This window comes from Budorcas taxicolor, chromosome 17 (genome assembly GCF_023091745.1).
Source record: "Budorcas taxicolor isolate Tak-1 chromosome 17, Takin1.1, whole genome shotgun sequence".
Taxonomy (NCBI): domain Eukaryota; kingdom Metazoa; phylum Chordata; class Mammalia; order Artiodactyla; family Bovidae; genus Budorcas; species Budorcas taxicolor.
Genome location: NC_068926.1, coordinates 57,188,988 through 57,201,259, shown reverse-complemented (window position 1 = coordinate 57,201,259; position 12,272 = coordinate 57,188,988). Strand labels below are relative to the sequence as shown.

The following is a 12,272-nucleotide window of genomic DNA, read 5'->3' as shown; positions in this document are numbered from 1 at the left end:
GTGAGTTCTCCCTGTGTCTCTGTCTTTGCATGCATTTTCCTCCTATAAGGATAACAGTCAATTTTAATTAGGGCCCACTCTAATGACATTATCTTCTGGGCTTCTCAGGTGGTGCAGTGGTAAAGAATCTGCCTGCTAATGCAAGAGATGCAGGTTCAATCCCTGAGTCGGGAAGATCCCCTGGAGGAGGGCACGACAACCCACTCTAGTATTCTTGCCTGGGAAACCCCATGGACAGAGAAGCTTGGCGAACTATAGTCCACGGGGTCACAGAAGAGTTGGACACCACTAAGTGACTGAGCACACAATGACCTCATCTTAGGTTGATTGTAATTGCGAAGAGCCTATTTCCAAATAAAGTCATATTCACAGGTACTGAGATTAGGAAATCAACATATCTCTCTGGGGATACAATTCAACCCACAACACTAGTCCTACCCAGCCCCACGTGGTCTGGCCCTACCTCTCATATCTCACAGGTCCTGCCTTCTCACCTCCTGGGTTCCCATCATACCAGCTGCCTTCTCACCTACACATTCACCATGTTCAACCCGTCTTGCACCAGTTCAGTTTCTGCCTGGATCTCTCTCTCTCTTGTGCGTGACTGGCTCCTACATATCATTCACTGTCAATGTCACTCCTTCCAAAAGCTCCTCTCTGACCCACCCATGTAAAGTGTTTCAGAGAATCACATCACGCCATCTCAATTCTCTGCACAATACCTGTCACTCTGATACTGCCTGATGCATTTTTTTACCTGCTGACTGTCTGTCTTCCCCCAGTAGGATGTCAGTTCCGTGAGGGTAGGGACAGTTTCTGTCTAATCCATTCCTGTGGCCCAGTACCTAGAACAGTGTCTGGCATCGGGCTCTCAATAAATATATATTGACTAAAGGAATGAGTAAATTCTTTAATTTATAGATGAGAAAATCAGGGAGCAATAAAATGACCACATGAGTATTTCCATTCAACTAGAATGTGGATGTCCCTCTAAGACAGTGATCAACAAACTTTTCTGTAGGGGCCAGAGAGTAAATATTTTAGGTTCTGTGGGACATACAATCAGTTTCACAGTCACTCAGCTCTGAGATTATAGCACTAAAGACAATCAGAGATAATATGTGACTGGATAAGCATTGCTATGTTCAAATAAGACCTTATTTGAACCGAAAGTTGAATTTCATATAATTTTCACATGTCACAAGTATCATTCTTCTTTTGATTTTTTCAACCATTAAAAATGTAAAAAAATTTGCTGCTTGCAGATCATACAAAAATATACAACAGTCTAAAAATGGCCCACAGGTTATAATTTGCTAACTAAATCCATGCATATATATTGACAAACATGATATACTGATTTAGGAAAGACAGTAGTAATAGTTGTTCATACTAAGCCCTGTTTAGCACTAGAGCATAAGAGCATGTATCTGGTAAGGCATGCAATGCATTTTCCCCAGTTAACAAATAAGAAAAACTGAATCTCAGCGATATTAAGTTACCTGCTCAAGATGACCTATCCTTAGGGTTGGAACTCAGGCAGTCTGACTTGCTTATGTTATACTTTGACTTTGTTACATAATAAAATGAGATTAATAGCAAGGATGATATTAATAAACTAAAAGTAATAGCTAACTATTAATAAATAATATGCCAGGATCCATTTACAGCAATTTACATAGATATCAGTTAAGTTCAGTTCAGTGGCTCAGTCGTGACTGACTCTTTGCAACCCCATGGACTGCAGCACACCAGGCCTCCCGGTCCATCACCAACTCCTGGAGTTTACTCAAACTCATGTCCATTGTGTCGGTGATGCCATCCAACCATCTCATCCTCTGTCGTCCTCTTCTCCTCCCTCCTTCAATCTTTCCCAGCATCAGGGTCTTTTCAAATGAGTCAGTTCTTCGCATCAGGTGGCCCAAGTATTGGAGTATATACGTAGATATACTGGCATTTATTCCTCACAGCAATTCTATGAGGCAAGAATTCCTATTATCCTCATTATACAGATGAGGAAATGACAGAGGTGAGAGATCACTCAGCTTGCACGTGGGAGTGCCCAGAATGAAACCCAGGCTACTGACTCCAAAGGCCTCCGCAGGTCCAAGGCTCTGAGCCCCTCCCCACCAGCTGCAATCCCTACCCACCACTTACTGGCCACCTGCAGCCACACTTGGAACCTCCGTGTCTCAGTCTTGTTCAGGACCTCAGAGCAGGTGTAGTTGCCCTCATCCTGCAGGTTCAGCGCCTCAATGTGCAGGGAGCTGGCATTCACCAGAGAGAAGCGCGACTGGGCTGGTGGGAGGCTGGAATTGGAGGACAAGAGGCAGACTGACTCCGAGTCATTGCGGCACCAGGTCACAAGGCCCCTCGGTCCCGAGATGTTGCCACAGTGCAGGGTGATGTTTTCGTGAATTTCTCCAATGATGACAGCCTCCAATCCTGTGCAAGGAAAGGTCAGGCTGTTACTATCTTTCTTGATCCTAGACAATCTCCTTTTCTTGCCGTTTCCCTGCATTAAGATTTAAAAAAAAAAACAAAACAGGCATGTATTTTTGAGATGCAATAATACACTGAGACCAACCCTGTTGGGATTATTGGCCAGTAATTGACAGTAATGAATTTGTGGTGGATCACAACTGCAAACAGTCCTAATAAACCCCTTCTCCACTGTCTATGCCCTTCACAATGTCACTCCACAATGCCCTCCCACTCTTAACTCTGGTAGCACCATGCGACTTACTCTGATCATTGGGGTGTTAACAAATGTGTTGCAAGCAGAGGCTTAAAAAGCACTGGTGTGATTGGGCTTGCTCACTCTCACCTTCTGCTACCACCTTGAGAAGGATGTGCCTGGGCTAGGTAGCAGGGGAGGGTGAAAAATATATGGTGGGGACCCCAGCTGCCTCAATCCTCAGCTATGGCCACTCACCTGATGCCCAGACACATGAGTGAGCCCAGGCAAGATCAGCAGGGCCAACTGTCCAATACTCCCAGGCCCTTCAGAAATAAGCACTCATTGCCATTTTGTGATGCTTTGTTACACAGATTATTGTGGCAATAAATAACTGATACAGAATCTGAGTGGCTTTACTTGCCTAGAAATCCAGAACGGTAGAAGGAAGAGGGCTCTGGCTTTGTTTCCTCTTTCCTGCTGCTCTCTGTCTCTCTCCACCTCAGGTACAATGCAACACCACTCAGCAGCTCCATGCAGGAATGGGCTCAGAGTGGGGACTTTGGGGCATGCTCTGAGCTAGGCACTGGGGAGCCAATGACAGGCAAAATAGAAACCTGCAAGATCTCACAGTCTAGTGGAGAAAATAGGCAATAGGGACTCCCCTGGCAGTCCAGCAGTTAAAACTCCATGCTTCCACTGCAGGGGGAATGGGTTCAATCCCTGGTCAGGCAACTAGGATCCCATATGCCATGCAGCATGGCAAAAAAAAAAAAAAAACACAACAAAAACAACCAGACAATAAACTGGCAATTAGGATGCAGTGTGATAAATAGCATGATAGGAGCTTGGAGAAGGGGCTCTTAAGTCTAGCTGTGGTTTTTGACAGGGAAGGATTCCTCTTGGAAGCCACACTGAGATCTGATAGTCAGGAAAGCACTAGCTAGTAGGGATGAAGCTGGTGTTCCCAGGCAGAATGAAAAGTGCAGATCAGCAGCAGCACTGTCAGAAATTCAGATTATCAGGTCCCACCCAGAACATCTAAATCAGAACCCAGGGGTGGGGTGGGAGGTAGCACTCTACATTTTCACAAGCCCTCCAGGTGACCCTGATGCTCATTCAAGACTGACAAATGTTCAGGTAACTGACTTGGCATTAAGACTGCCACCAGGTAACAGGAAGCGAATGCAGCCCATTTTGCTGAGAAATGTCCTAATATTTCAGCCCCCTCCACAATCAGCACCCATATACAAAGAGGTCACAGGCGCAGGAATAACGGGCAGAACCAGTCTTACTCATGTTGTCACATTCAATAGATGAGAAAACTGTGATGCAAAGAAGGGAAGCGGGCTGGCCTGAAGTCCTACAATGAGAAGGTAGCAGTATGCGACCAGGGTCTAGATTTCTTGCTCCATTCAGTGCTTTTTCCACCACATTGGAAGTTTTCAAAGTATGTGAATATTCTGGGGTTTTGTGAAAGATGGTATTTCATTACAAAATAAACTGCCCTCAACAGTGGTATTGGGACAATTGGCTGTCCACACACAAAAGAATGAAGTTGGACCCCTCACCTCACATCACACATAAAAATTAACTCAAAATCAGGAGTTCCCTGGCAGTCCAGTGGTTAGGATACAGCACTTTTACTGATGTGGCCTGGGTTCAATCCCTGGTTGGGGAACTAAGATTCTGCAAGCCAGGCAGAGATGTCAAAAAAATAAGGAACTCAAAATAGACCATAGAAAACTATAAATTACTTAGGGAAAAAAAAAAAAAAAAGAATGTATCTTTGTGACTTTGGGTTAAGCCTGCAGGCACCCAAGAGCCTGTGCGTCACAGTAAGAGAAGACACTACAATAAGAAGCCTGTGCACTGCAACTAGAGAAAGCCCACACCAGCACAGCCAATAAATAAGTAAATAAATATTTTTTAAAAAGCACCCTGAAACAAGATGAATGGGAAACCATCCCAATAAACACATTTTGGATACCAAAAAATAAAGTGAAAAGAAGACCCACAAGTTGAGAGAAAATATTTACAAATCACATCTGAGAAGAGATCTGTATGTGGAATATATATATACAAAACTCTCAAAGCTCAACAATAAGACAGTGTAAAATGAGCAAAAGATTTAAATTGACATTTCTCCAAAAGATAGATAAAAGGCCAATAAGCACCTGAAAAGCTCAACATTCGCCACTAGGGAAAATGCAAATCAAAACTATAAGATACCTAACACTTCACACTTGCTGCTGCTGCTGCTAAGTCACTTCAGTCGTGTCCGACTCTGTGCGACCACATAGACGGCAGCCCACCAGGCTCCCCCTGGGATTCTCCAGGCAAGAACACTGGAATGGGTTGCCATTTCCTTCTCCAGTGCTTGAAAGTGAAAAGTGAAAGTGAAGTTGCTCAGTTGTGCCCGACTCTTAGCGACCCCATGGACTGCAGCCCACCAGGCTCCTTCACACTTGCTGCTGCTGCTAAGTCGTTTCAGTCGTGTCTGACTCTGTGCGACCCCATAGATGGCAGCCCACCAGGCTCGCCCGTCCCTGGGATTCTCCAGGTAAGAACACTGGAGTGGGTTGCCATTTCCTTCTCCAATGCATGAAATTGAAAAGTGAAAGTGAAGTTGCTCAGTCGTGCCCGACTCTTAGTGACCCCATGGAGTGCAGCCTACCAGGCTCCTCCACCCATGGGATTTTCCAGGCAAGAGTGCTGGAGTGGGTTGCCATTGCCTTCTCCGTCACACTTGCTAGGATGGCTAAAATGAAAAACAATAACAAGTGTTGGCAAAGATGTAGAGAAACTGGAACCCTTATACATCGTTAGCAGGATTTTTAAATGGTGCTGCTACGTTGGAAAACAGTTTGCTATTTCCTCGCAAGGTAAAGCTACCATATGACTCTACCTTAGCAAGTCTAGCCCTAGGGGTATAACCAAGAGAAATGAAAACTTGTCCACACAAAAACTTGTACATGCATGCTCACATTATTCATAATAGCCAAAAGGTGGTAACAGCCTGAATGCCCATCAACTGATGAATGAATAAAATGTGGTATATCCATACAATGGGAATATTACTCGGCCATAAAAAAGGCCAAAGCTATAGCATGGATGAATCTTGAAAACACTGTGTTAAGTGAAAGAAGGCAGTCATAAAAGACAACATATTTTGTGATTCCAATTATATGAGATGTCCAAATAAGTAGACCTACAGAGATGTCCAAATAAGTAAATCTACGGAGATAGAAAGTGGATTAGCTGTTGTCTAGGGCTGGAGAAGTGGCTTGTCTGGGGGCAGAGGCACATAGTGGGGCGTGACCTTTTAAAAATTTTATTTATTTTTGGCTGGGTCTTCATTGTTGCATTTGGGCCTTCTTTAGTTGTGACGATGCCAAAGAATGCTTAAACTACTGCACAACTGCACTCATCTCACATGCTAGTAAAGTTCTCCAAGCTCAAAATTCTCCAAGCCAGGCTTCAGCAATATGTGAACCATGCACTTCCAGATGTTCAAGCTGGTTTTAGAAAAGACAGAGGAACCAGATATCAACAACATCCGCTGGATCATCGAAAAAGAAAGAGAGTTCCAGAAAAACATCTATTTCTGCTTTATTGACTATGCCAAAGCCTTGGACTGTGTGGATTACAATAAACTGTGGAAAATTCTGAAAGAGATGGGAATACCAGAGCACCTGACCTGCCTCTTGAGAAACCTCTATGCAGGTCAGGAAGCAACAGTTAGAACTGGACATGGAACAACAGACTGGTCCCAAATAGGAAAAGGAGAATGTCAAGGCTGTATATTGTCACCCTGCTTATTTAACTTCTATGCAGAGTATATCAGGAGAAACGCTGGGCTGGAAGAAGCACAAGCTGGAATCAAGATTGCCAGGAGGAATATCAATAACCTCAGATATGCAGATGACACCACCCTTATGGCAGAAAATGAAGAGGAGCTAAAGAGCCTCTTGATGGGAGAAGGAAATGGCAACCCACTCCAGTAATCTTGCCTGGAAAACACCATGTACAGAGGAGCCTGGCAGGCTACAGTCCATGGGGTCACAAGAGTCAGACACAACTTAGCGACTAAACCATCCACCACTACAAAGTGAATATATGCCTAAAGATAATGTGTGAAAAGGATATGTGCCATATACTAGCTAGTTTTTTGGTGGGAAGGTAGGAGTCAAGGAAGACTTGGGGTTATTTTTTCATCAACTTCCATTTTATACTTATTTGCAATGGCCATTTTTTTTTACTAATACTGTAAAATTATGAAAATGAATAAAACACTAAACGTTTCATAAAAAAAAAAAGCCTCTTGATGAAAGTGAAAGAGGAGAGTGAAAAAGTTGGCTTAAAGCTCAACATTCAGAAAACTAAGGTCATGGCATCTGGTCCCATCACTTCATAGGAAATAGATGGGGAAACAGTGGAAACAGTGTCAGACTTTATTTTGGGGGGCTCCAAAGTCACTGCAGATGGTGACTGCAGCCATGAAATGAAAAGACTCTTACTCCTTGGAAGAAAAGTTATGACCAACCTATATAGGATATTGAAAAGCAGAGACATTACTTTGCCAACAAAGGTACGTCTAGTCAAGGCTATGGTTTTTTCAGTGGTCATGTATGTATGGATGTGAGGACTGCACTGTGAAGAAAGCTCAGCACTGAAGAATTGATGCTTTTGAACTGTGGTATTGGAGAAGACTCTTGAGAGTCCCTTGGACTGCAAGGAGATCCAACCAGTCCATTCTGAAGGAGATCAGCCCTTGGATTTCTTTGGAGGGAATGATGCTGAAGCTGAAACTCCAGTACTTTGGATGCCTCATGCGAAGAGTTGACTCATTGGAAAAGACTCATGCTGGGAGGGATTGTGGACAGGAGGAGAAGGGGCGACGGAGGATGAGATGGCTGGATGGCATCACTGACTCGATGGACGTGAGTCTGAGTGAACTCCGGGAGTTGGTGATGGACAGGGAGGCCTGGTGTGCTGCAATTCATGGGGTCGCAAAGAGTCGGACACGACTGAGCGACTGAACTGAACTGAACTAGCTGCGTGAGCAGAGGCTGCTCTCTCGCTGCAGTGACTGATCTTCTCATTGCGGTGGCTTCTCTTGTTGCAGAGCATGGGCTCTAGGTGCACGTGCTTCAGTAGCTGTGGTTCCTGGGCTCTACTGCACAGGGTCAATAGTTGTGGTACACAGGCTTAGTTGCTCCATGGTATGTATGATCTTCTCAGATCATGGATCAAACCCGTGTCTCCTGAACTTCTTGGCAGATTCTTTACCACTAAGCCACCAAGGAAGCCCAGGAGAGACTTAATACTTAAGTAGACGGCATCTTTTTGTGATGAAAATGTGCTGGAACTAATGGTGATGGCTGCACAATCTTGTGAATATACTAAACACCACTGAATTGTACAGTTAAAAGGGTAAAGTATATAGTATGTAAGTAAATTATATCTCAATTAGGTTGTTGTAAAAAAAATTGTTACCTGCCTTTGGAACTCATTCTCTTTTATAAAACGAAGAGTAACCGTTATCTGTATTTGGGCTTTTATCTGGTTGGAAGGGGCTACCTCTGAAAAATCACAAGACAGCTGAAGCTACAGCATGTTCCCACACTCTCCCATTGTGGCTATATCATTCCCTGAAGCCAGGGTAAAATGAAAAAAAAAAATAAATAAATTCTAATCACTTGTTGGAAGGCAGAAAATGTGACCTAATGCTGGAGATTCCAAAATAGCAAGAAACACTTCTAAACAATCACTTTAAAAAGTAGGTGAGAATTATTTTTAAATAGTTAGGCCTGGGAACCCAAGTTCTCAGTGGCAATCCCCACTGAGGAGAAAAAAACCAGAATTACAGATGCAACAATGTGTTTGTGAGACCTGAAGACCTGCCCTTCCCAGGCTCCTTGGCAAAGGAATAAAAAAAAGCCTCGGAAAAGCCCCAGTGAAACTTTAGTCTTGGAACTTGAGCTAACACTGTCTTTTCCTCCAAGGACTAGAATGACATAACCACAAACTACACCATTTTAAGGCATTTCACTTCTGGCTTAGCTCACTCTGTTCTTTTTAAATACTGACACTGAAGGTGACCTTAGAGATCTCTCAGTCCTGAGGGCTGAGTTCAGGACAGGCTGAGTCAGGGTTCCGTAGGGAAGAACACAGTCATCAACTAGTGATGTCTGATAGGGAGAAGGAATGGGTGGTCCTTGAGGGTGCACTGGTTCCATGCTTAATCATCCTAAACCTCCTCATGTTACAGCTGAGAAAACTTAAGTCCATAAAGCTTAAGTGATTTACTTAAGCTCCCACAAAAGCCATTGGAAGAGCTGGGACTGTCATTCAGGTCTTCAAGATGCCAGGTCACAGGAATTTACTCGGTCTCCCAACCAGAAGAGTGAGACATTCTGTGTTACTAGAAGTGGTCCATAAGGTATCCGGAGGGCCCTTGAAAGTCCCCCAAGCTTAAATTTGGAATATGGACTGGAGGGGTGGGATGGTAAGGGTGGTAGGGAGGCTCAAGAGGAAGGGATATATGTGTGTGTGTGTGTGTGTGTGTGTGTGTGTGTGTGTATACATAGCTGATTCACAATGTTGTACTGTAGAAACTAACAGTTATACACAATCAAAAAAAGAAGAATACGGACCAAAGGAAGAAACAATATAAATAACCCTTTTCCAAAGCTGCCATCATATTAACATTTACAGAGTTGGGACTATATCAAACAGTTATTTTTTTTTCCTATTCTTTTCTCAAGAATGACCCTAGGTTTACAACCTGAGGTTGGGCCTTGAACACTGTCTGGAGTTAAGTGACAGGAGAAAGATGGTTTTCTCTCCCAAAACAACTCCCAGCTTGAAAAACAAAGAACAAAAATACATCAAGCAAGGAAAGCCCTCTGGCACTGTACACAAAGGTGAACTTGACCTGGGTGTCAAAATAACTGGGCATGGCAATGGAGGAAACATCTTTGTGTGGAGAGCTACAGCCAGTTCATTCCACAATTATGATTTCAACCCAGGGTTCTGATGTCCCCAGGCCCTTGATATTCCCAGTACAGTAAACACTGCAGACAGTTGGGAAGTAGGGAATACACAATCACCTTTGAGGGTCAGCCGACTGGAGACGGTATATCCACTTCTCCTCCCCAAAGCACAGTGACCACCCCTCCATATGATTGGAGGTGCCAACCCAGTCATGTCTATGACTTCACTGGGCCAGGGTGAAGCATTAGTATTAATACTACAGCCAGGAGCGGGGAACAAATTTGAAGTCACCTATCCTAGATGAAAACAGGTGACCACAACTCAGTTCCACTTGGGAAAGCAGGCCCTGCGCGGCAAGATCCTCAGATTTTCCCACCTAAACTAGAAATCTAGCTTATGAGGAATTTTATTGTTTTTAAATAATTGCCAAAAAGAAAGCAAAATAAAAACTTGTGAGAGCCTCCCAATTAGGAACTTTTGGCACTTGCTGCTAGCAAGCTCACAGGGGGCAAGTCCTCTAGGCACCTACAAGAGATCAGCAGACCACACTGGACTGGGTGATTCCTGAAAATAGGACTCTAAGTATTCTGGCAAACTCCATCTCCTTTCCCTCACCTCAGGTCCTCTCACTGCTTGTCACACTACCCTGAATGCAAAAGACATGCATTTGCTGGTGAATTAAGTTCAAAAATATTTTTTCAATCTTTTAAAAATTCTGTATGTTTTTGTAAGGGCTTCCCTGGTGGCTAAGCAGTAAAGAACCTGCTAGCCAATACAGGAGGCATGGGTTTGAGCCCTCCGTCAGGGAGATCCCCTGGAGAAGGAAATGGCAACCCAATCCAGTATTCTCGCCTGGGAAACCCCATGGATAGAAGAGCATGGCAAGTTACAGTCTATGGGGTCACAAAAGAGTCAGACAGGATTTAGCGACAAGACAACAGCAACAACAAAATGTTTTGGTAAGCAACCCTCTGTTCTTTATTGTTCCAAGGCAGATCACAGATGGAGCAAGTTTAGACTTCGCCAATCCTATCAAGAGTAAGAGGCAATGTCAAGTGTAGGGGAAGTTTCCCGTAAATTTGAAATTATTTCAAAATAAAAGTTTTTTCGTTTAAGTAAAGGAGAAAAGCACAATTTTGCCATAGTCCACACCGGTCGGCTTGCGGGAGTGTGTAGGGAAATCACAGGTTACAGGTGCAAGGCGAGTTCAACCTTGGGCAGAGGGAGGAGAGGAAACTGAAGGAGCCTCGAGTTTGAGAACCAGCGCAGCACGTAAAACCAAACCGCGAATTTACATAGGCCATTTAAAAAAACAGAATAACAATAAACATTTTACACCTCTTCAACGTTTCCATCTTCAGTTTCCCCAATTTTCACCTCCGCAGGCCCTTTGCAGCCTCGCCTGCTGCCCACTCTAAGAGGGTAGGGATGTCTTGCCCTTTATCAAGCGCTCGGTAAAATTCTTTCCTGCAAAAAGCTGAGCTGCGAGCAGGAAAGTCAAGACCCTCCCAGGGCGACTTCGAGGCCTCGGCCACGACTGGATCCAGCGAGTCGGAGGGATTCCGCCCCCGGCTCTCCCCTCCCCACCGTTGCCTCGCATCAACTTTTTGCCTCCAGATCGTCGCCCCTTACCTGCGGCGACCCAGCGGGCCAGTAGCGCTCCGAAGCAGACGAGAACCCAGGACTCGAACGCCCGGACGCCCGCGGCCATCTCGCCCCAGATGCGGGCAGGGGCCCTTCGGGAAACGCAAGCTCCGGCTTGACTGGATGTGCGCCCCCCAGGGGTACCCAGTACTTCTCCCAAGTCCTCGGAACGACAGAGTAGCTCCACTTTCCGCAGCCCCCAGGAAGGATGCTTGGGGTGAGCCCGATGTCAGGGGCTAGGAGCTGCGCCGGGCTCCAAGCACCACTCTCTCCGGAGCGCCCGGCCCCTGGTGGGAGGGCGCACCCCGCCCCCTGCGCCCGCCACTCACTCCCGCTGACGGAAAACAACCGGAGCTGGGTTCCCTCCCGCCTCCCATCCAGGCGGCAGCCCAACTTCCTCTACCTTGGCCGAGGAGGAGGGCTTTATGCAAAGGGCGCGCGCCCGGGCGCGCCGAGTCGGGTCGGGGCAGGCCGGGGGCGGAGCGCCGAGGCTGGTCCCTCCCCGAGCCCACTCGCCCGGGACAGCGGCCCTGAGTCGCGGGGAAAGTGGGCGGCGCAGAGCCCTGCAGCTGCCGCAGGACGGCATCGCCCCTCGACCCGCCGGCTGCTCCCTCCCGGGCGCCCAGGCTGCGGCACTCGAAGGACCGTCTCGACTCGGAGGGGCAGGTGCCAATCTGCAGAATTCACGGTTCCCTCGGTTTAGCTGTTCTAGGGATTCCCAGTTGTTTTCCTGTGCCTCCGGGTGGACTCCTGGGCCGCCATCGCTGCCTTTCTCTACCCTTTGCAGAAGGAAGGCAGGTCTGGAGCAGGAGAAAGATGATCCTTTAGACCTTCCAGCCAAGAGCTGCCACGAGACTCTGGTCTTCGGGTTATCTGGTAGAGACCACACAGTAAGCGCGAGGGCAGCGGAACTGGGTGCTGGGAGCTCTTTTTATTTTTCTAGTTACCCCCC

At 46.0% G+C, this 12,272-nt stretch overlaps 1 protein-coding gene across 1 annotated transcript in view; it reads right to left on the bottom strand.

Annotated features, from left to right (window-relative positions):
• The window catches only part of VSIG10 (V-set and immunoglobulin domain containing 10), a 37,569-nt gene extending 25,892 nt beyond the window's left edge, over positions 1-11,677 (bottom strand). The window contains exons 1-2 of the mRNA XM_052655175.1: positions 11,309-11,677; positions 2,158-2,445 (exon numbers count right to left, since the gene is read on the bottom strand). Of these exons, the coding sequence (XP_052511135.1) occupies positions 2,158-2,445; positions 11,309-11,387 (367 nt within the window). The 5' untranslated portion in view covers positions 11,388-11,677. The remainder of the gene's footprint in view (positions 1-2,157; positions 2,446-11,308) is intronic.
• Positions 11,678-12,272: the final 595 nt, after the last annotated feature.